Source organism: Akebia trifoliata, chromosome 12, assembly GCF_017979445.1.
Source record: "Akebia trifoliata isolate Shusen 1 chromosome 12, ASM1797944v1, whole genome shotgun sequence".
Classification (NCBI taxonomy): domain Eukaryota; kingdom Viridiplantae; phylum Streptophyta; class Magnoliopsida; order Ranunculales; family Lardizabalaceae; genus Akebia; species Akebia trifoliata.
Window position 1 is genome coordinate 24,652,495 of NC_141386.1, and position 22,594 is coordinate 24,675,088.

Sequence of the window (22,594 nt, forward strand, 5' to 3'; positions counted from 1 at the left end):
CATGCTTATGGTGTTTTTTTTTTCCTTTTCAATAAATCACCATCTAGTATCTTCCATTTAAAATCCATAATAGGGAACTATGGGAAAACATACTACAAAGCCTTGTTAGCAATTCGTAATACGCCAAAAATTCAACATGCAAAAAATTCAAGTTCTATTCAATTTTGGGTTGCAAAAATCTGGTCAAAAATTTGATAAACAAATAATATGCAACATATGCTTCATGCATGTATTGTCTGTCTCATTTCAAAATTTTGGTAATATGATAGTAATAATAAGGACATTGAGGTTATTATTCCATTGGTTTATAATATAAAAAAAATCAAAGTCAAGGGACAAATCATCAGTTTGAAAAGTTAAGGTGGTATCTCAACTAAATTTAGAAATACAAGTAATCATTTTTTTAAAGATGAAATGGACATTTGTCACTTAAGAAAGTGGATTCTTCCAAAATTTTGAAGCTTCATCGCTTCGAATTCAAACTTGTGTTACACGTTACAACTTACAAGTATACACTTTACAACATACAACAAGTTGCAGTAGCATTTTGTTTCGACCGAGTTTTACAAAAATTCAAAAAAAATGTAAAATAAATGATTTATTCTTTTTTAACTTTAAAGAGGTGAATTATTCAAAATAATTCAATAATTCGGAGAATAATACTTTTATTGAAAAAAAAAAATGAAAAAAATGGTGATGTTAAAGGCACCCCACGTATTAGTAAGGGCAACTTGAACAATTAAAAAGTTAGGAATTTTTTATTTTTTTTTATAAAGATTTTACCCTTATTAAGGTACCCCACGATTTTTACCTGATTCTATTTCTTCCTTCATCAGATTTGATTCAATGTGATGGAGGTTTTTCCCGCACAAAAATTTTTGACCAACTCCGACAACATATTCAGACGACCATCTCATTCTCTTTTCTCCCTCATTACTGCTCATCCATCCCTCTTATATTATCTACCATTTGTTCGTTAAAAATCATTACCTAAGAAAAAAATAGAAGAAAGTATAGATGAAGTTGAAATTCCAAACCCTTCATCTCAAAAGAAGGAGAATCTCATCTAACCACATGCTTTAATGTTAATGGAAAATCATAAATTTATTTAATTTTTTATACTAAAAATTTTTAGGTTAAAGCTTTGTCTTCTAAAAGTTTTCTTATTCTATATGTCAATATTTTTAACATATGACGACACAATATGCCAACATTTTTTGTTTTCCAAAAAAATTTGTAGAAACAATTGTTGATATTTAAACGTTGTCACTCCATGAAAAATGTCAATATTCTCAATCGTCGATAGCTAACATAACTTTTTTTGTCCTATGTCGACATGAGATGTAGATATTTTTCATATATGAAGACATACAACTATCAACATTTTTATTTTTTATTTAAAAATAAATAAATGTTGGCATGTGTTGATATGTAATACCTAGACATTCACATGAAATGACAACATAATCATGTCAACATTTTACAAAAAAAAAATATAAATATAAATTATATTTCATTTAAATAATTCAAAACATTCACTTGGTTTACATAACACAAAGCATCAGACTTAAGTAGAAATTCAAACAAAGCATCAAACACTTGGTAGGTTTTTTAAAATATCTTTCTAACTTAATTTATAACTAAAAAAATGAAGAAAATGTGATTGTGGTGTTCGTAGTACTACTTGTGTGAAAGAAAATGAAAACAAATAAAACTTACTCGATAGGGTGTTCCACTAGTATTGATGTATAGTAGGTCGAAAACGAGGAAAAAATGCCACATTTTTTGAGGAACTCCAACGATGATGAGTGTGATGAAGGAGGGAAGCCAATCTATTCAAAACCAAAGAAGAAGACACGGTATTTTTCATCTACTAGGGTGTCCTAATCGCAAAAACATATTTGTTGGGGTGCTTTTTGTATACGGGTTGTCCTAATAAATAGCTGGGGTGACTTTGACATCACCCAACGAACAATTCATGAAATTTTTGAGAATTAAAATGAAAATACCTAACCAAGATACATAGATGTCTTCCCTTGATAATGTTCTCTAGTAATTTTCGCTCTCTACTCTTGGTATTGGTTAAGATCACAAATAAAATAGTACTAAAATGGACGGCAACTCCCACCAATGTTTGACCCTATTTCATGGACGTGCATAAGTGTCAAATCGATTATTAATAGAGGTCCAACCATCTTGTATATCATGGGCTTCATGATCAGACGAATAATGAAATCCAATGTTTTGGACCCACCAAGAACCGAACAATTCAACTGCCAAGTGGCAAAAAAATTTGGCGTTGTGTAGGGTAAGTTTACCCTACGCCAGGATTACTAGAAGATCCCCTGTTCTGTAGAGAATAGGAAGAGACCAAATTCAACTGCCAAGTTCTCCCAGACAACCGACCCAAGGCGAGAGACTTCTCTCAAAAGTCTCTCTCTTGATTTTTGATTTTTGTTCCAACCGATTACTTGTTTTTCTCCTTTAAAAGAGGCAGAAAATCTTCTTGGATTATTTTTTTTTTAAATTTTAATTTTGCTCTTTCAGTCGAAAGCTTGTAAGTAGTACATCTGAAAACCTAGACCTTGGGCCTGCTTTTGTTCTTGTTTATATGAATCTTGAGTTATTTTATTACTGTGTCAATGAGAAATTTGTTCTGGGTTTCTCTCTCTCTCTCTCTCTCTCTTGCAGTAGATCTTGATGCATGATTTCTTTGAATATTAATTTACAATTTTATTAGATTTGGAACTTAGATCGGTGTTGAAAGACATTTATTACTCTCAAATTGGGCTTTCTGTATGTGACTTTGATCGCATGATTTAAATCTAGGTTTCAATTTGGAGTTCTGATTGGGTTGTGTTTGGTATTCGAAAGTTTGTAGCTTTTTAGTTCAATTGGAATAGTTCGTATCCCCAAAGAGAATTTATTGTAGTGCTATTTGACCAGACAAGAAGCATGTTTGAAGATTTAAGCAGATTCGGTTTGATTCGGAATGCTTTTGTTATATATATAGTTTTAAAGAATGGTGGCATTGGATGATTCTGATAAGTGATGTTTTTTGTTCGATCGCAGATACAAATGGGGATATATCTTAGCACCCCGAAAACTGAAAAGTTCTCTGAGGATGGAGAGAATGGCAGAGTTCGGTATGGTTTATCGTCTATGCAGGGGTGGCGTGCAACCATGGAAGATGCTGTGAGTACTTTGTGAAACTTCACATATCACTTCATCCCATTTATTGTTTGATTCTTGCCCTTTTACCAAATCTACATGAATTGAATATCTTTGAAACATGATCATGAGCATAACTGATGCAGGACCATGCATAATACCTTAGGATGATGAATCTGAGATCATAATTAAAATAAGCTATGCAAATATAAATCATGAGCTCATGCAATTATAGATAATGAAGAGAATTTAATAGGCAATGAAAATAGTCCTTTGGTTGTCATAGTCCTAAAGGAATATCAATTCAAGTACTAGCAATAGGTTCCAATGGAAGACAAGTTAGAACATTCTTTCGAGAAAAATCATTACAGATAAGTTTTAGGAGAAAGTGCTTGGTTGGAAGGGGGCAGTTAGATTTCCTTATGGTTGTGGTGTATGAAAGGGTGTTATCAAAGTTCTTCATACTTTTATGAATTTCATCCTATTCGGGGTTAGTAGGGGGAGTAGAGTTCACTTTTGGGAAGATTGGTGGTGTGGCGAATTGTTGAGTGTTAGTTTTCCTTCACTCTCAATTGTAACATACCCCATTTGTCCCCCATGACCGTTATATATTAATAGTTATTGCCTTTCTTAACATCAATTGGTTTTGGGGTAAATAGTCAGCTATCATGGTATTAGAGCAGGCCTTTATCTCCTCCTTGTCACCTAGATCATATCTCCACGTGCTTTGGCCCAATCCGGCCCACACGTGCGGGGGCGTGTTGAGTTTAGTCCCACATCGGTAGTCATTGCCTTGTCTCTCTCCTTATAAGCTCCTAGTGCCTCTCTACTATTGCCAATTGGTTTTGAGTTGGATCCCCAAACTTGTCATGTTGAGTTTAGTCCCACACTGGATACTCAATGCCTTGTCTCTCTCCTTATATCTTGGGGCCTTTCCACTCATTGCCAATTGGTTTTAAGTTGGATCCCCTATCATGTTGAGTTTAGTCCCACATTGGACACCCATTGCCTTGTCTATCTCTTTATAAGCTCTTGGGGCCTCTCCACTCATTGTCAATTGGTTTTAAGTTGGATCCCCAAACTTATCATATTGAGTTTAGTCTCATATCGGACACGCATTGCCTTGTCTCTCTCCTTATAAGCTCTTGGGCCTCTCCACTCATTGCCAATTGGTTTTGAGTTAGATCCCCAAACTCATCATGGTATTAGAATGCTAGGTTCGTATAAGTCACGAGTTCAAGTCTCCTTGAGGGAATTTTTCACCCTTATGGATGAGGGGAAGTGTTGAGTGTTGTGTTATCCACCTCTACTCCTGAGTGTCATGTGCTCACGTATCGTGATCCAGTTTGATCTGTAACCCTCTTATATTCATAGTTGCGCCTTCCCCATCAGATCGATCTTTTGGGATAATTGACCATTTACCCCAAAACCAAGTGGTGTTAGGGCAGACAATAACTATTAATATATAAGGGTCATGGGGGACAAGTGGGGTATGCCACAATTGAGAGTGGATGAAAGCTAATACTCAACATTCTCTCTCACTTCTCATAAGGGTGGAAAGATTTTAACCCATGACCAATATGAATCAAAACTCTGATACCATGATAACTAATCATTTACTCAAAATCAATTAGTATTAGGGAAGGCAACAACTATTAATATATGAGGGTCATGGGGATAAGTGGGATATCTCATAATTGAAAGTAGAGGAAAACTAACACTCAACACTTCCCTTCATCATCCATTAGGGTGGGAAGATTTGAACCTATGACCAATATGAACTAAATCTTTGATACCATACTAACAACTATTTACCTCAAAAGACCGATCTGATGGGGAAAGTGAAATTATGAATATAAGATGGTCACAGGTCGAACTAAGACATGATAATTGAGCACGTGACAATCAGGAGCAGAGGCGGATAACATAACACCTAACATGAATCACCTCTCATGGAGTACTTTTGAAATCTATTCGTCATTTCATAAAAGAAAGACATTCCAATATCCAATTTTATTGTTTGGGGGGATGGAGAGGTGTCCTTGGATGCCTATTTTAAAAAGGATCTTTAATGACTGTGAGATTGACTTTTTGGCAAATCTTTCATCCTGCCTCTCACCTATGTCATTCAACTTATAGGCAGGGGATAAAAGGGTGGAGGGTAGCAAAAATGGGGAGTTTTCTATACAGTTACTCTATCATTTGTTGGTGGAGATGGGTCTCGCATCTTTTTCTTCTTTAGCGATGTAGGGTCCAAAGATTCCCTCCAAAATCTCGTTCTTCATTTGGTCGGTAGCATCGTGCGGAATCCTAACTATGGATCAGCTCATTTAGGGAGGTTTCACTTCTCCGAACTTCTGTTATTTGTGTAAAAAGGGCGGATAGTTGGCAAACCATTCTTATTCATTGCAACCTGGCAAGCAAAGTGCAGGCTCACATTTTTATCTTTTTTGGGATTCTTGGCTGCTTCCCAATGTTTATGAAGTCCGTGTTTGATGGGTAAATGCATCTAGGTGGCAAGTTCTATGCTGCAAAGTGGTTGTTGTGGTTGTGGAGTCTTAACTTCTTTCACAATTTATTAGGGGATGGAGAGACAAAGAGGAATACTTGTTAAATAAGTCTGTTGCTATTAGGTTTCTTATTCTGTGTATCCTTTTTAGTCTTTTTCTCTTCTCAGACTATGTAATACTTACAGCCTAATTAGGGCTAATTAATTAATAATTACTTCTCTATCTCAATTTTAACTTGGTTTCAGAGATAGGCTCTCTCGACCTCCATCACCCCCCACTCCTTCATCTGCTACAAACTCTGTCGCCTTCCTCTTCCTTAAATCACCTCCACACCTCTTGTCTTCAATACCCATCACCCCTATGGGGTTCCTTTTCGCTACACACCCTAATTGCATCGTGCGATAGGGACTTGAGAACTGTTTGGAGCTTACGATCAGGCTATACTCACAGTAATGTTACTGTTTGGGACTAACAATAATAGCGAAGTGGTGGTTTAGTGCTGGTTGTTGAAAATAAAGCCCTATGACACCTCCACAGTGCTTGCAACACAGTAGTTGTTGTTGTTTGAGCAGGCGACTGTTGTCTGATCTCCAAGGTGGCTGTTTTGAAGCCTATGATTACAACAGATTGTTGTTCTGCGATACAGCAAGACACCTCCACAGTGCCTTACGATTACAATAGATTGATATTCTGACCTCTGCGACATAGCAGGTTGCTGCTTGGACCCTTTGCAACATAGCAGGTGGTTGGTCTGAGGGCTGCGATCACATCAGATGGATGTTCTAACTTGTATGATCACAGCAGATGGCTGTTCTGACCTGTACAATCACAGTAGGTAGCTTGTACTTATCCCATTTCTAATTATATATCTGATTTTACCCTCTCACCCTCCTATCAGAGTTTTGCTTCTATTTCCACTGTTTATTTTCCTATTACTATTGCAGATGCTATTATCCATCCTGAGTGGCGAGTAGCTATGATTGATTAGTTGAATGCTCTTGAAAAGACTCAGACTTTGGAACTTGTTCCTCTTCTGCCTGGAATGAAAGCTGTGGGTTGTCGTTGGGTCTTCACCCTTAAACATAATCCGGATGGTTCTATTACTCGTTATAAGGCCTGTCTGGTGGCCAAGGGTTATGCTCAGACTTATGGGATTGATTATCGAGAGACATTTGTTTCGGTTGTTAAGATGACCACTATTCGCGTTCTCATTTCTGTTGCTGCTATCAGAGAGTAGCCTCTCTTTCAGTTAGATGTCAAGAATGTATTTCTCAATGGAGATATTCAGGAAGAAGTCGATATGATCTAACCTCCTAGGTTTCTCACATATGCATTTCCTGCACATGTATGTCATCTTCGTCGTTCTCTTTATGGACTGAAGCAGTCTTGTGTATAATCTGAGCATTTTACTAAGGTCATGCATCAATTTGGATTCCATCAGAGTTCTGCTGATCATACCCTTTTCTTACGTCATTCCTAAGGAAAAAATTTCGCTCTGATTGTTTATGTGGATGATATTGTTCTTACTGGAGATGATGGTGATGACAATACCGAGGTAAAAACTTACTTAGGACGTCAATTTGAGATTAAGGACTTTGCGCATCTTCGCTATTTCTAGGTATTGAGGTTGTGTGGTTCCATTTCGGTATATTTATTTCTCAGCGTAAGTATGTCCTTGATTTACTTAGCGGCTCTGGTTAGTTTAGTTCTCGTCCAACTGATACTCCTATTGAGCAGAATCACAGGTTGACTGATTCTGAGGAGGATTGTATCTCGGATATTGGTCAGTATCAACGTCTTGTGGGAAAATTGATCTACTTATCTATGACTCGCCTTAACATTGCCTATGTTGTTAGTGTTATAAGTCAGTTTATGCACTCGTCTCGAACATCTCATTTTATTGTTATCTATCGTAATCTTAGATATCTTAAGGGATGTTCTAGTCGAGGCATTTTGTTCAGTAATCATAGTCATATTCGCGTTGAGGTATGGACAGATGTAGATTATGCTAATTCAATGACTGATAGACGGTCTACTTCTGTGTACTGTACTAAAGTTGGTGGCAACTTAGTCTCTTAGTGCAGTAAGAAGTAAGATATGGTTTCTCGGTCGAGTACTGAGTCAGAATACAGAGATATGGCACTTGGAGTGCGTGAGTTGTTGTGGCTTAAGATCTTACTAGTTGATTTGTGTTTTCCTGTGCCAGTCCTTTTCTTACTATATTGTGATAATAAATCTGCAGTTAACATAGTAGCAAATCTGGTTCAGCATGATAAAACGAAGCATATCAAAGTAATCATCATTTCATTAGAGAAAATATTGTTTTTGGACAGATTTGTACTTCCTTTGTTTCTACTTCTCAACAATTCGCTGATATTCTTACTAAAGGTGTTAGCAAAACCGCCTTTGAAAGTGTCTTGTCCAAGTTGGATGTTGTTGATATCCACGCACCAATTTGAAAGGGAGTGTTAAATAAGTCTGTTGCTATTAGGTTTTTTAGTTTGTGTGTCCTTTTTAGTCTTTTCCTCTTCTCAGACTATGTAATACTTAAAGTCTAATTAGGGCTAGTTAATTAATTACTTCTCTCTCTCAATTTTAACTATACCCAACTCTTTGAAGGTTAAGAACAATCTATTCGGGGTGTTCTATCATTAGGCCCCTTTTCTATTGGTGTAAAATCTTTTAAGGATTTTTTAGGTCTCTTTTTTTCCAAAGATTTCTTTGGATGATGGGAATGGTTTTTAATATCTCAAGTGACTAGTGTTGGGGGTTTTCCTTTGGTGGTTTTGTCGGTCCTTTTATGTTCGAGGATGGTATCCTCGACCTCCCTTTTTCAATAAATTATCTCCACTTATTTAAAAAAAAGATGAGGGGGAAACAAGAAAGAGGGTTTGGTTGAGGATGGAAGAGACCTGAAAGATATAGAGATTCAAATAACATCCTTATTCATTAATACATTGGGTTATAACAACCAAATCAGTTGAAGAGAGGTTGGCCCAAAACCTACCCCAATGGTTAGTTACCTTCCTCTTCCTCAGCCTATACTCAATTCAACCTTCTAGATAGAATACCATACCTGCCAAACTTGGCTTGGGTCAGATGGGCTTATAGGTCTACTTGATCCATTGTCATCCCCTATTGGAACCTCCATTTTTCTTGATCGAGTGTAAGATATAATTCAATTATGCAAATTGAGATTTTATTATGGATCCTAAATAAATCGTGTTATGCCTGTGTAATCATAGATTTGGTTGGATTAGTACAGTTTGATCTTCCCTAATATTTACCATAGAATGCAAGTGGCACAAACAACCGCATGAAGAACTAGATTGGTCTTATCCTAGAGTAGTTTTTTCCAAGCATATTTATTCTACTTTGATGATAGCATTGGTATCTTTTGTTGTCATAGAATGCCATATTTTCCAAATGCAGTTACTAAACCTTAAACTCAGTTGATTTCGTTAGCAATATTTCTCTATTTAATACTATACTTCTGAATATGCAGCACCTAGGATTCTCTTTGCTTCACATGATCATCAAATGTGTTATTTATACATTCTAAGTTCTAACCACAGCATTTAGTTGTATCTTTGTGATGTTTATTTATATTATTCAGACTATATTATTGGTCATGCTTATATGGTGTACTCAATAGCATGCAGCATACCCGGATCTGGACAATGGTACATCATTCTTTGGTGTTTATGATGGCCATGGAGGTAAGCATTAGTTTGCTGACACTTCTCTAAGTATCTGTATGATATGTAGATATTGGGAGTTTCCTAACTCAAAAGTAATTTTATTTAGTGCACATGTCACCAAGAGAATGAGGACCCACACAAGGTTGTCTATGGTGTTCACTTGAGTATATATATATATATATATATATATATGTTATTAATCTCTTTTTTTTTTTAATCTCTCTTCTGATTCCATATTTTGTCTTCTTTTCAATACTAGTATTTCTTTCTAGACATTAGTTCTCATTTTAGCTTGATCCATGTATTCTCAATATTGTTTTAGTTTGTCGCTTTGTCCTCAAATCTTGCACTCTACTACACACAGACACTGTGGTAAGCTTATTTGTGATTGTTAACCAACCAACTACTCCAAAAGACCGATCTGTTGGAGAGGGGGAGAACTTTGAATATATGAGGGTCACACGGCTTAACAAGGCTATCGCACACCCGAGAGGGGCAGAAAATATATTCTCAACAGTCCCCCTTACCCATAAGGGTGGAGAGAAACCCATGACCTATACGTACCTAACACTCTGATACCATATTAACCTACCAGCTACTCCAAAAGACCGATCTGTTGGAGAGGGAGAGAACTATGGATATAAGAGGGTCACGGGGCTTAACTAGGGTATCACACACCCGAGAGGGGCAGAAAATATACTCTCAACAGTCCCCCATAAGGGTGGAGAGAAACCTGTGACCTATACGTGCCTAAAACTCTGATACCATAGTAACCAACCAGCTACTCCAAAAGACTGATCTGTGGGAGAGGGAGAGAACTATGAATATAAGAGGGTCACAGGGCTTAACTAGGGTATCACACACCCAAGAGGGGAGGAAAATATACACTCAACAGTGATGTCCACAGTTTTGCAAGGTTTGCCAGTTGTGGAATTTCACATGGCAACCTAATGGTTGACAACAAGAGCTTAGTGTAATGTGGAATGTGTCCGTTCACTGGTGTGGTGAATAACTCATATTACCAGTTACATGCATTTGGAGTATTATAGCTTGTGTCCTTTGTGGTTCACTGGAACATTGATTAGTTCTCATTTTGATGAGGTTCATCATCATCAAAAGCCTTATCCCCCAAATCTAGCTGAACGAATTCTTTTGTTCTATTTCATTCTCCTCCTTATGAGGGTAAAATATTCATATGCTAAGCTCCAATTCTCTATATGGACCATAACTCGGAAAAACCTGAGGTGGACATATCCATTGACTTCTACATTTATAGTCAAATAGTTCTACATTTCAATCTAGAACTACTTGTTTATCAAAATTATAAAAAAAAAAAAATGTAGTACTTATAATCTACCCATAAAAAAAAGTTCTAACCGTTCTGATTTTAGACTTTTATATATGGTCTGGGATATTTGGATGAGTAAGGTTACCGACATAGCAATGATTTCATAAGACCACCTTCAGCAGTGTGATGAAGATTATGTTCTGTGCTCAATTGGTGGGTGGTGTTGGGTGTTGGTGTAGTGTCGGGGGGTTGAGGTTATTTTCTTTCTTTCCATTATTATTTCTTTCTTCAGATGACTAGCTTCAGAATATGGGCATTGATTGTATTTTTCTAAAAGAATGACGTACTGCGTTCAACCAAGATTTTTGTTTATCAAATATTTATAAGGATTTTGCGTAAGGGCAATTTAGCTTATACATAGAGCTATTTATCGATGCCAAACACGTAACAAAACTGTTAGGCACCCCTGAAATACTGACCTATGGATTAGATGTGTGTGTGTGTGTTTTCCTTTTGCAATGTTTTATCCCTTAGAGGTAAGAGCACAAACCCATTGAAGTGGAAGCTTGAACTAGATGAGATAAGAATGCATGATCTACAGATATAGGAGTTTGAATATGTCTAGGGATATGGTTGTCTCAAATAGGACTATGGACTGGTCAAAGTTCAGAAAGTAATGAGTATATTGTGAGTCATGAATATTTCTTGCTATGCTTGAGCATGATACATGACTATTGTGGTAAACAATGAACTGGTCAACCTTCAGCTTCCGGACCACAAATTTGCAAAAGGGGAACCATAGAAAGTCTTGGATTGAATAATTTGGCTTCTATTACTAAGACTTTATTTTCCAAGAAAACCGGATTTCAAAAAGTTGATCATCCTAGTTACATGGTCTTTATTTCTCTTAAAATCATCATTTCAACTTCTGTTTTTTGTGCTTGGCTGGTAGGGAATCTGTTAGTTTCCTTTTCATTCTTGGCAAATTCACATAGTCAACTTCTGTTGTACTTAACAATTGCACACTAGCAAGTGAAGCCTGGTGTACTTTTCTTTCCACATTCGGGGTGTGGGATACTACCTTGTTCGGTTTTGGATCTTGGTAGTGGGTCCATCTGTCTTCTCATCTAGGTTTGGGTTATTGGGATATTGCTGCTATTCCTTTCTTTGGAAAGTGTAACCATTTGCAGTGTTGGGGACTTAGGAAATATATGTACACTGGAAAGGGGCAAACACAAGCTATTGTAATTGATGCCTACTTGTATTTTAGGGCCAAGTACTAGGGCCTGTTTTTTGAAGCCCTTGTATTTAGATAAGGTTTTATTGTGAGGGAGATATGTAGTTTGTCTACTTTGGTATTGCTTGTCAAGTAAGTCCTCTCTACCTCCTACCTTTCTATCTTGTTGTTTTCTTTTTGATATCTATATAATAAAATAAGACGATTGTCCCCCATAAAGAACATATCTCAAGGATAACTTTTTATTGTCTTTTCTGAAACTTCTAACCCCATCAAAAGTGATTCGCAAATAATTGATGGTCCACTATTCTTCAACTTGTAAACTGAGGTTAGAAGTTTTAGAATGGGCTGAGTTTTGTGAGGATGATCTCCTCACCATAGAGATCATCCTCACAAAAAATTAGCCCATTTTGAAACTTCTAACCCATATAGCACGAAACATGTTGGCAAAATGTGTGGCATTTGAACGCTCCCCTATATATATAATTATTATTATTAATATTATCTAGAACCAGATTAGTTCTCGCTTAAGTCCATGGATTTGCAGGCAAAGTAGTTGCTAAGTTCTGCGCGAAGTACCTTCACCAACAGGTGCTCAAGAATGAAGCATATTCAGCTGGAGATTTAGGCACCTCTATTCAGAAAGCTTTTTTCAGGTAACTTCATTTATCGTGCTTTCATCCATTTATTTTAAAGATGCTCTGATCTATTTGTGGCCAAGCCAGGAAGATGGATTCTTTTTTGTTTTCTTTCTTTCTTTCACTTGTAAGTCGCATGAAAAGAGTTTTAAGCTGGTTGGGAGTTTGAAACCTATCAGGAAGCTATCAAAAATGCTCGATCTAAACGTGGCATTTATATCTCCCAGAGGAAGCCTTACTACACTACACTCTATAGGTGTCGAAGGCACTTTGCTCCTCCGTTTGCATATATTTACCAAACCAATCAGGAAGAGATTTATATGACCTTGTTTCTCTAGTGACGAGTATTTGCTCTGTATCTTATTTTATGCGGTTTCAACTTTTTCATTCAAGTGTTTCTATTGAGCAGAATGGACGAGATGATGCGTGGACAAAGAGGGTGGAGAGAGTTAGCTGTATTGGGAGATAAAATAAATAAGTTTACTGGCATGATAGAAGGGTTTATATGGTCTCCGAAGGGTGGTGAGGTTAATTACCAAGTCGATGATTGGGCTTTTGAAGAGGTACTGGTTCACACAGAGGCATTGCTTTACTTAACATCATTGTTTCTGATTAAACTAGTCACTTCAAACTGCTTCTTTCCTATATACTTAAACATTGTTTGCTCCCTTTCTGTTGGGATCCTCTTTGAGAGAAGGAAATCAGTAATACCTGCTGTTTTTTTCATTTATGATAAGTAGATAATTTTACTAAGCAAGAAAGCAGAAAAAAAAAAACAATTCTAAATCAGAACATACAGTAGGCATCAGCATCACCCCTATGAAGCCTCTGAACAATCATTATACCTTCTGAACAACAGGTCCTCAAAGAAAATGCCTTTAAATTCCTTGCTAGCTTCGCATATACACACACACACACACACACATAATAAATAAATAAATAAACATTGCACTGATATTTACTTCCTAGATAAGCTCTCTTTTCCTTTAGAAATCCAATTGTTCCTCTCTCTAAATGACCCAACAAGCTGCAAAAAGAATCGCACTCCATCTATCCTTTCCATCGATGGGAATGCCAATGATTAACATGTTTTTTTTTTTGATAAGTATGATTGCCATTATTGAAACAAGGATGATGTAGATTTTAGAAACACCCAATTTAATTTTGAATAAAAAAAGGAAAATGAGACCAAATCTTTGACACAAAAGAGCAATGGATAAAGATATAGAAGAAAACCTCCTTGATATCCTTCCAGAAAAGAACAAAAATTCACCATGATGACACAAGAAATGATCTGATCAAGAGTAGGGACCCTATTCAAAGTTGTCGTCCAAATGAAAAAAAGCTACTTTAGAGACAATCTTAGGACCTCAAATTGCAACATGATGGAATGAAATTGGGGAACAAAATTGTAAAATTGATTTGGAAAAAGCATACGATCATCTAAATTGGAATTGGGTGAAGTATTTGTTGAGGAGAATGGGGTTCAGTGAAAGGCGGGTTCAGTGGATTATGAAATGTATTTCCACAACTACCTTCTCCATTTTGGTGAGCGAATCTCCAACAGGTTATTTTAGAAGCTCAAGAGGGCTTCGAGAAGGAGATTTGTTGTCGCTCTTCTTGTTTGTGATAGTTATGGAAGTCTTGGTGAGAATGTTGTCCAAGGTGGTGGATGTTGGTGAGCTTTCAGGTTTCACAGTTGGGGCAAGCGGGCATGTGATTTTGCATTTTCAATTTACGGACAACACTCTGATTTTTTTGGACTATTCGCCGAGGGAATTGAGTTTCTTAAGTGACGTTCTTAGGTGTTTTGAGGTAATCTCTAGCATTCTGGTAAATCTCTGTAAGAGTAAATTTTTTGCGGTGGGTGAAGCGGAAGGGGTGGAGGTAGCAGCGACTTCTATTGGTTTCCAAGTGGGAGCTTTACCATCCATGTATTTGGGTCTTCCTTTGGGGGAGGGGGTTTAGAAGTAAGGAAATTTGGAAGCCAGTTCTTGAAAGGGTGAGGAAGATGTTAAGTAGGTGGAAGGCTAAGCTTCTATCGAAAGGAGTGTAAATTACTCTCATCAAAAGTACATTGGCTAGCATCCCTATCTGCTCTTTCTCGTTGTTTTCTTTGCTAAGGAGTGTGGAAGTGCAATTTGATAGAATTTGTTGTGATTTCTTGTGGTACGATAAAGATGGAATGAAGAAACATCATTGGGTGAGTTGGAAGTTGTGTTTGCCTAAGAAAAATGGTGGCTTGGGTTTTCACAATTTTAGTTCTATGAATTCGGCTTTGTTGGTTAAGTGGGGAGGTGGGGAAAGCCTTTGGAGAAGAGTAACTATGGAAAAATATGGGGTGAACGTGAATGGGTGGGAGAGTGGGCCGACTAAAGGTTCGTTTAGTTGTGGGGTGTAAAAAGGTATCTTAAGAAGATTTCCTTTATTTAAGAAAAAAGGTGAAATTCAAGGTTGGGAGAAGGAGGAAGGTGAGATTTTGGGAGGATTGGTGGTGGGGGGATGGACTGCTTGAGGACCTTTTCCCAGATCTTTTCAGTTTGTATTTGAAAAAGGATTAAGAAAATTTTCTTTTTAGAATTGTTGGGAATAGAGTGATCAATTGGAACTTTGGGTTTAGAAGGGCTTTTAACGACTGAGACTTGGAAACTTTAGAGAGATTGATTTATTTAGTGGAGAATAGTCACATAGAGGTTTCTTTGGTTGACCGTAGATTGTAGGGTGGTGCTAGGGATGAGAGGTTTCTGGTCAAATCAATGTACAACACCGTTGCACTAAGGAGCTTGGTGACATTCCCTCACACATTTGTCTGGGGTCGTAAGATACCTTCTAAGACCGTGACTTTTATTTGGCTGGCAGCTTTAGGGAGATTACCAACGTTGGATCAATTAATTAGAAGATGATTCATTTCTCTGACTCAGTGTTGTATGTGTAGATTTGGTGGGGAAACTTCGAATCTTCTATTTCTCTATTATCGGGTGGCTCATCAGATTTGGTTGCACTTCTTATCTCTATTTGGTTTAATGGGATGTTCGGTTATGTCGGTATTGGATTCGTGGCTTGCTTGGGGAGGCTTATTTTCTTCATCGAAGCAGATTATTTGGTACTTGGCACCGTTTGCAATCAGTCGGGGTATCTGGAAAGATCGTAATAGTCGCATTTTGTACAAGAACGATTCTAAGTTTGAATATTTAGTTTTATCGATTTTGGCATTCATGTTCTCTTGGAGCAAACTTTACAAGGAATTCAAAGGGATTTTCTTTGAAGATTTTATTGTTAGATGAGATAGGGTTTGTACTTTGTCATTGGAATAGTTGTTCAGGGTTTTCTGTCGTTTCTTTCTCTTTTCTCCTTTTCTGCTTTGTTTCTCTTGTTGTTTTGGGTTGCTCCAGTTGACCCCCCTTGATTTCTTTTCCTTCTCAATAAAATTATCTGTATCAATCAAAAAGAAATTGGGGAAGGGTGCTGAATTTATAAGTATCTGAAGTTGGGAGTGTGAAACACCAAAAAAGATGGCTTCACAATATAAAAAAAATTTAGGCAATTTAAGGGACTGTTATAAAGTGCGTCCATAATTACGAATCTGCCGAGTTAATAACATTGGGGCTTTTTCGGAAAATGACCCAACTTAGTGAGTTTGCTTAATTTATAATACAAATAACCAAATCAAATATTTTGAATTTTGTTTTATTAGGTAACCTTTATAGATACTTCATTATAAAAGAAGTTAACATGTGTAGATAGTAACCAGAATTAATTTCCTATTCTTCAATGGAGCACTGGGGAAACTGTTTACAATGTCATAAATCTTGGGGCTTAAACATGGCACATCTAACAAAAGAGATCATGTGTTCGTACTTCTGTAACAAGAAAAGACACTGTTGATGTAGAAAATTATCCGACAGGTTAGATGCACTGAACCCTATAAACCTGATAGCCTACACGTCCATACAATTCATTCTCCATGTACCAAGGGAAATATATAGTTCATGTGGAGTATACGATATAGAAAATGTCATGTTGCAGGGATGTTCCATTTTCTAAGAATTTGCTATGTTGGACACCGTGTCGTGCATACATATTGGACAAATGTGGAATATGTTTATGATTAAAATGCTATATAACAACCCAACTAGAACGTGTTTTTGAAACAGTAATAGAGACCCATCATAAAAAAAGATGGCCAAATCGTAATCTACATGAACTGTTATATTCCTTCCCACAATTCAAAGTATGGAAGAATTGAACATACTTGTTAATGAAAGGCACATGATTGTAATTTCAATATACAAACCTTTTTCATCTTGACATGAATTTGCCATCCAAACATGTATCATGTGATATATTTGAAAGTGTTTTAAACTGGATAGCTTTTAGCATGCGGAACCTTCTTCTTTGTATATTTGCAATCAAGACTTATTGTACTCAAACATTGCAATTAGGGGCCCCACTCTGATTTCTCTGGACCAACTTCTGGAAGCACGGCCTGTGTTGCTGTTATTCGAAACAACCAAATTGTTGTTGCAAATGCTGGTGATTCTCGTTGTGTAATATCTAGGAAGGGTCAGGTAATGTTCTCTTAGCAGGAGTATCTTCTATGTGTTCCCTCAGTAATTTGTGTAGAAGGGCAATGCTTTGGCGTCCTTCATACACATGGCCTGCCTGTGAATTGGTTTTGGACTATTCCATTGGTGGCCACCTTCTTCATGGTGTTATAATCAAAATATCATAGAAGCATGACAATCAGGCCGTGTGTATGGCCACATGAATTATAGCTTCAAGGACACAAATCTCGTGTTGGTCGCATAATCATTATTTTTTGGGGGCTAGCCCTTCATTAAGTGGCTAGGCATACATGGTTCTCACTTGGCATTTATTATGCAGGCATACAATTTGTCAAGAGATCACAAGCCCGAGCTTGATGTTGAGAAAGAGAGGATCCTAAAAGCTGGCGGTTTCATCCATGCGGGCAGAGTCAATGGAAGTCTAAATTTAGCAAGGGCAATTGGTATTTAGCTGGACTGTCTTTTGAATTTTCTAGTAGTTTCCCACTATTATTTCTAAGTGTTTTATGCATTTGTTGAAAGCTCCTTTCTACTGATTGCAGGAGACATGGAATTCAAACAAAACAAATTTTTGCCTGCAGAAAAGCAGATTGTAACTGCAAATCCAGATATAAACACTGTATGAACTTTGTGCCATTTTGCATTTTGTGCTGTATTCCAGTTATTAGAGTTAGGCTCCATTAGATTCTACCTAGGAGATATCCTATGTCGAAAGGTCAAATCTTTACTATTATAATGAGAGAAGGCGGAGTAGATGTGGTTCGACACCAAATTTTGGATCCCACAAATGCCCCTACCTTTACATTTACACTTAATATGATCAGGGTCATTTTGTAAAAAACCAAGAAAATTTCAGCCATCATCCTAGAATCATGGTGGTTAGTTTTCAAAATTACAAAAATATCCTTTTATTATGTAATATTCAAAAACCCTCTAATAAATATTTTAAATTATAGATAAACCCTTTTGATAGATGTGCGTTTGCACATGCCACCTTCTTGTGATCCATTAGGGTGGATCCTGAAATGAACACTCCTATCTACACTCACTCACCTCTCATTTGTGCCTCACACATAGTTGATAGTATGTTAGGGTCGATGAGACTTGCCATCTTGGCTAGAATACCCACCTTTCACAAGATCTTTGAGGGCAAAGAAGCAAGGGCTGCATGTGTTATCCTAAGCGTCGCAGCTCTCTTGTCCAAATGGTCTTTGTATGTCTGAGAATGTTGAGGTCTATCTCTCTCGTTGTTTAGATGGGGGTGACTGTTGTATATTGTGAAAGGTAGCAAATTTGATATATAATCGTTTGTAGGTGTCTTTAACCTCCTTTGGTTTGTTGTTTTCCTTTTTTTAGACTTATCCCTTTTAGTATAATTTCCTAACATTAATTGTAAATTTAAAAAATACCCCCAGCTTCCCTGATAAATTTAGGACTTTCTCAAAGAAAACTTCTTTACATATGCGAGTCTGCAATCTTCACTCTTATATGATGTTGGTTGCTTTTAGGTTGAGCTTTGTGATGATGACGATTTTCTTGTGCTGGCATGTGATGGTATCTGGTGAGTCTCTTGTGTCCACTTGTTTTAGCTTATCGGATTATTGTCCTATGAAATTTAAAATCCAAAGATAGTCGAGGTTTATATGTTCATGTTTAAGCCCCTCATTTTTATTTTTATGGGTAAGCTGGACTTGAACCCACGAATTCAAAATTCTTTTGCATGTGTCCAACCAACTGAGTTATGGGTCTAAGCTCTTATATTGTAAATTGTGTTTGATCAGAATAAGTCAGATTTGGTAGCTAAACACCATTGTGAGAAAAAGTGAAGTACCCACGTTCATTGGTTCAAGATTTGTAATATATATTTGAGTATTCCCCCCCCCCCCCCCCCCCTCCTCTATTATTGAAAGTAATACCTCTAAAATGATGAACAGACAAATATACTCCTTGTAGCAGCATACAAAGCAATATCAATAAGATAAGAAGTGATGCAAGACGATGAACGGAGATAAGAAAATAGAATTTGATTGGGGATTGGGTAAGGATTTGGGTTGGATAGGGTAATTTAATTATGATTTTGTACAAGTATGACCACAATCCCAATGAAAATGGTTAAAGGTTTGTAGGGTAAGGAAATGATTAAGGGTTAAAGATTTAGAAAAGAGATTAATGAAGTAAGGGGTTAAAGAAAGTGGAAAGGATTAAGGGTAAAATAAAATGGGATTTGTAGATTTCAAGAATCAAGAATAAAGAATCGGGAAAACTTAGTTTATGAATTGGTTTCTTGAAAGGATTAAAGGTTTCTTGATCTCTCACAAATAATAATGAATAAATAAAATAGAAAAGATGGATTGAAGAAGAGATAGAGGATAAGAAGGAAATTAAAGAAAGAAAAAAATGATATTTACCTTGGAATCTCCCTAATGATTTCCATGGCATCAATCATGTTGAATACACCAACATTCAAAAGAAAACAGAAATTTCATATTTATTCCCTTCATACTCTCTGTAAATAAATCTTAATACAATCTATATAAAGAAAATAAATTAAGAATCCTAGTCAAACTGAAATACAAAATAAATAAACTTAATTTTCGTAACTTTCTCTCTCCTAATTTTCAAACCTTAATAAACTTAAATAAAAGAAAAAATAAAGTTATTAAATAGCTCCTAAATATTATATTAAGACCTTGGGCCAATAAAACATGAAAATTAACCCTAAAAACATAAAATTAAAGTCATAAAACAGAAATCTAAATAAAATCTAGAATCTACTATTCAAGATTTGATGTCCCCATCAATTCTCCTTGATTGAGAAGATTTTGTCGCCGATGAAATAAAATTGTGGTAATTCTCATCATCAGTTGCGTTCCGTATTAAGGAGGATCTTCTTGAGGCCCATGTAGTGTTGGAATCCCAAAGGCTGATGATATATTCCCTCGAACTCACTAGGAAAAAAAGAATAAAAAAATTGGTGGTACAAGATTTGGTGTGGAAAGCAATAATGTTCTCAGAATCTGAACAGTTAGATATTACGCACCGCAATCTCTGTGGTCGACCTTTCTGTTCTCTTTTCAAGGTAGCATAATGGTCAAGGTTTTAAATTTCTACCTTGGTCTAAGCTTCGGTAAGTTTAGAAATGGAAATATTGTAGAAATTGATGAATTATGGAAAGTATTACTGAATTCATAGAAAACATGTACAGACACATATGAGGTGGACTTGAACATGAAACCTCAAAATTGCATTGCTTCCATTTATCAAAATAATAATAATAACTAATGATAAAAAAAAAAGGATGTATATGATAAATTCCTTGAGCAGTTTTGCTTTAGAAAGCAAATGGATAAGATCACTTTCTTATCCTTGCCAACTTTAACTTCACATTGGGTGTTTGTCGTCTCCATTTGCCATGTTCTAATTTAGAAATCAATTGGTAAATCTGACCCTCTACTTTTATTATTGCCAGGGATTGCATGTCAAGTCAGCAACTAGTGGATTTTGTTCATGAACAGTTAAACTCTGTAAGTGTTCTAGGTCTCTCTGTTATTTTTACTCCCTACTTATACTCCTGCTTGTGGGGCCCATTTGGATATCATGTAAGACGATCCTACCGCACAGTGAGTTGCCCACACCGAAGGCCAACTTCACAAACTTTCAATCCATGCTAACATATTTAACCTCATTTAAAGTTAATGACTTCGAAAAATCTGGAATGTTCATTTAAATCATTACTTTAACTCCGCTTTGTTATGTAGTCATTAATGTTAGCATCGATTCAGGATATGATCTTTAGGCAAAGATTCGTCCAACTGCATTGATCCAGTGGTTGGCCACATGTACACTTGGGTCTGACATTAAATATAATGAACAATGCAGGAAAGCAAGCTCTCATTGGTATGCGAAAGAGTGCTCGACAGGTGTTTGGCACCGTCGACTGTTGGTGGTGAGGGATGTGACAACATGACCATGATCATCGTGCAGTTCAAGAAACCCACTGGGCCCAGTACACCAAAGGAGGGGCAGTCATCGCAGTTGGGAACATCAGAGATAGAATCTAAATCTGCAGAGAATACCGAATCGAACTAGTCGTGGTAGCTCTTTACTGATCATCCTATTTTCTCTGCAATGGAGCTCAGGGAATGCTACATCAATGATCCTCATCTCACACTTGGATTCATTCTCATATGGTGTCTATCAAATGTAGATGGTTTAGATTATAGTCTGTGTATGTCTGAATTTGACGATAATAGCTTAAGTACAATAGGATTGTTTTGTTATAAAGTGTACAGAAACTTCTAAGGATTGTGCTTGAGCATTCGAACGGTGGTGGGTCCTGCACAACCATTATTAACTGTGGACATATTATGGGGTACTGATCATTTAGTTTTTATGGGAGAGATTGAATCCCAGAATGAACCAATCAGAAGACGTAAATCATGGATGAGATATTAAGCATAGTAGCCAAGATCGGATTTGCAGGGTATCACTTTGGATCGATTCAGACATTGGGTATATTTCGGATCATTGCCAGCCCTAGTTTAAGTGAGTCTTTGGCGTATGAAGGTTATAGTAGGGTTGATTTTTTTCCTTCAGGTATGTCACCAGGCGTGGGTTTGATGTGGTCCTTTTTTAATTATTATTATTCCATGTCTCCTGATATGTTGCATTACCCTCTAGGAAGCGCTTTTTTTTTTTTTTTTTTCTTAAAAAGAATAAATTTCATCTGCTTTCAAATGAACTTATAATTGGGTATTTGAGTAAGACCCCCCTGCAAAATGGGTGATATTAATGTTACCCCCCACCTTGTAAAATGCAAGATGAAGTCTACGCCTCAAGACTTTTGTTGTTGACCCGGTCAAATCATTAACAAAAATGATTGTCCTTTAATATAGATGGAAAAATGTCAAAAATATTCTCATGTGATGAAATTATGAAAATGTCTTTGGATTAAAACAATCCAGCTGTGTTTAATCTAATCATTTTAAACACTATAACCATGAGAACTCTTAACCGTTTTCAACCATATTTATCATCTGTCTAAACTTAGATATTATCATTTTGAAGTTAAACCTCATCATTTTCAATATAATCTCATCGTCTTCATCCCAATCCAAGAAACATATGGAACAAAGAAAAAATTGAAATTAGTAATAGCCCCTTGAAAATGATAATATTATCAATGATAATTTGGCGCTCTTTTGTATGCTCTCTCTCTGACCTGGCAATTCATAGAACCATAGATCATTGTCCTTGTGTATCCCAAAGCAAAGGATCTATGATACTGTGAAGGAAGCGTACAAAAAGCGTCAAATTATAACGATTCTAATATCATCTTGCCCCCCTCCCCTTTCGTAAGGAACACGGACATGTTTTTTTGCTTAATTTTTTACACATAAACTCAAGTCTTGTGGTCAAAATTGTTTTAAAATAAGACTCACCTGAGAGTTCAAACATCTACTCATGGTACTAAATATGATCTTT

At 36.5% G+C, this 22,594-nt stretch overlaps 1 protein-coding gene across 5 annotated transcripts; it reads left to right on the forward strand.

Annotated features, from left to right (window-relative positions):
• The first annotated feature begins 2,273 nt into the window (after window positions 1–2,273).
• On the forward strand, window positions 2,274–21,533 carry LOC147389125 (putative protein phosphatase 2C 60). 5 transcript variants are annotated; one of them, XM_086417599.1, is made up of 11 exons: window positions 2,274–2,411; window positions 3,073–3,195; window positions 9,337–9,400; window positions 12,455–12,563; window positions 12,955–13,108; window positions 16,988–17,113; window positions 17,430–17,553; window positions 17,653–17,729; window positions 18,619–18,671; window positions 20,580–20,634; window positions 20,990–21,533. In XM_086417599.1, exons 2-11 carry the CDS (start codon window positions 3,079–3,081, stop codon window positions 21,197–21,199), a joined length of 1,089 nt encoding a protein of 362 aa, XP_086273725.1. In that variant the 5' UTR covers window positions 2,274–2,411; window positions 3,073–3,078; the 3' UTR covers window positions 21,200–21,533. The 5 variants fall into 5 exon arrangements, with proteins under 5 accessions (XP_086273725.1, XP_086273724.1, XP_086273721.1 ...); XM_086417598.1 differs by having other exon boundaries at window positions 2,297–2,410; window positions 3,061–3,195; XM_086417595.1 differs by having other exon boundaries at window positions 2,357–2,557; window positions 3,062–3,195.
• The last annotated feature ends 1,061 nt before the right edge of the window (window positions 21,534–22,594 follow it).

What these genes read in the sequence shown, in the direction of transcription:
- LOC147389125 (XM_086417599.1), top strand. Translation starts at nt 3,079, where the DNA reads ATGGGGATATATCTTAGCACCCCGAAAACTGAAAAGTTCTCTGAGGAT. An exon ending in TAATATCTAGGAAGGGTCAG is followed by an intron (nt 17,114 to 17,429) that starts GTAATGTTCTCT and finishes TTTATTATGCAG; the next exon opens with GCATACAATTTGTCAAGAGA. An exon ending in AAATTTAGCAAGGGCAATTG is followed by an intron (nt 17,554 to 17,652) that starts GTATTTAGCTGG and finishes TACTGATTGCAG; the next exon opens with GAGACATGGAATTCAAACAA.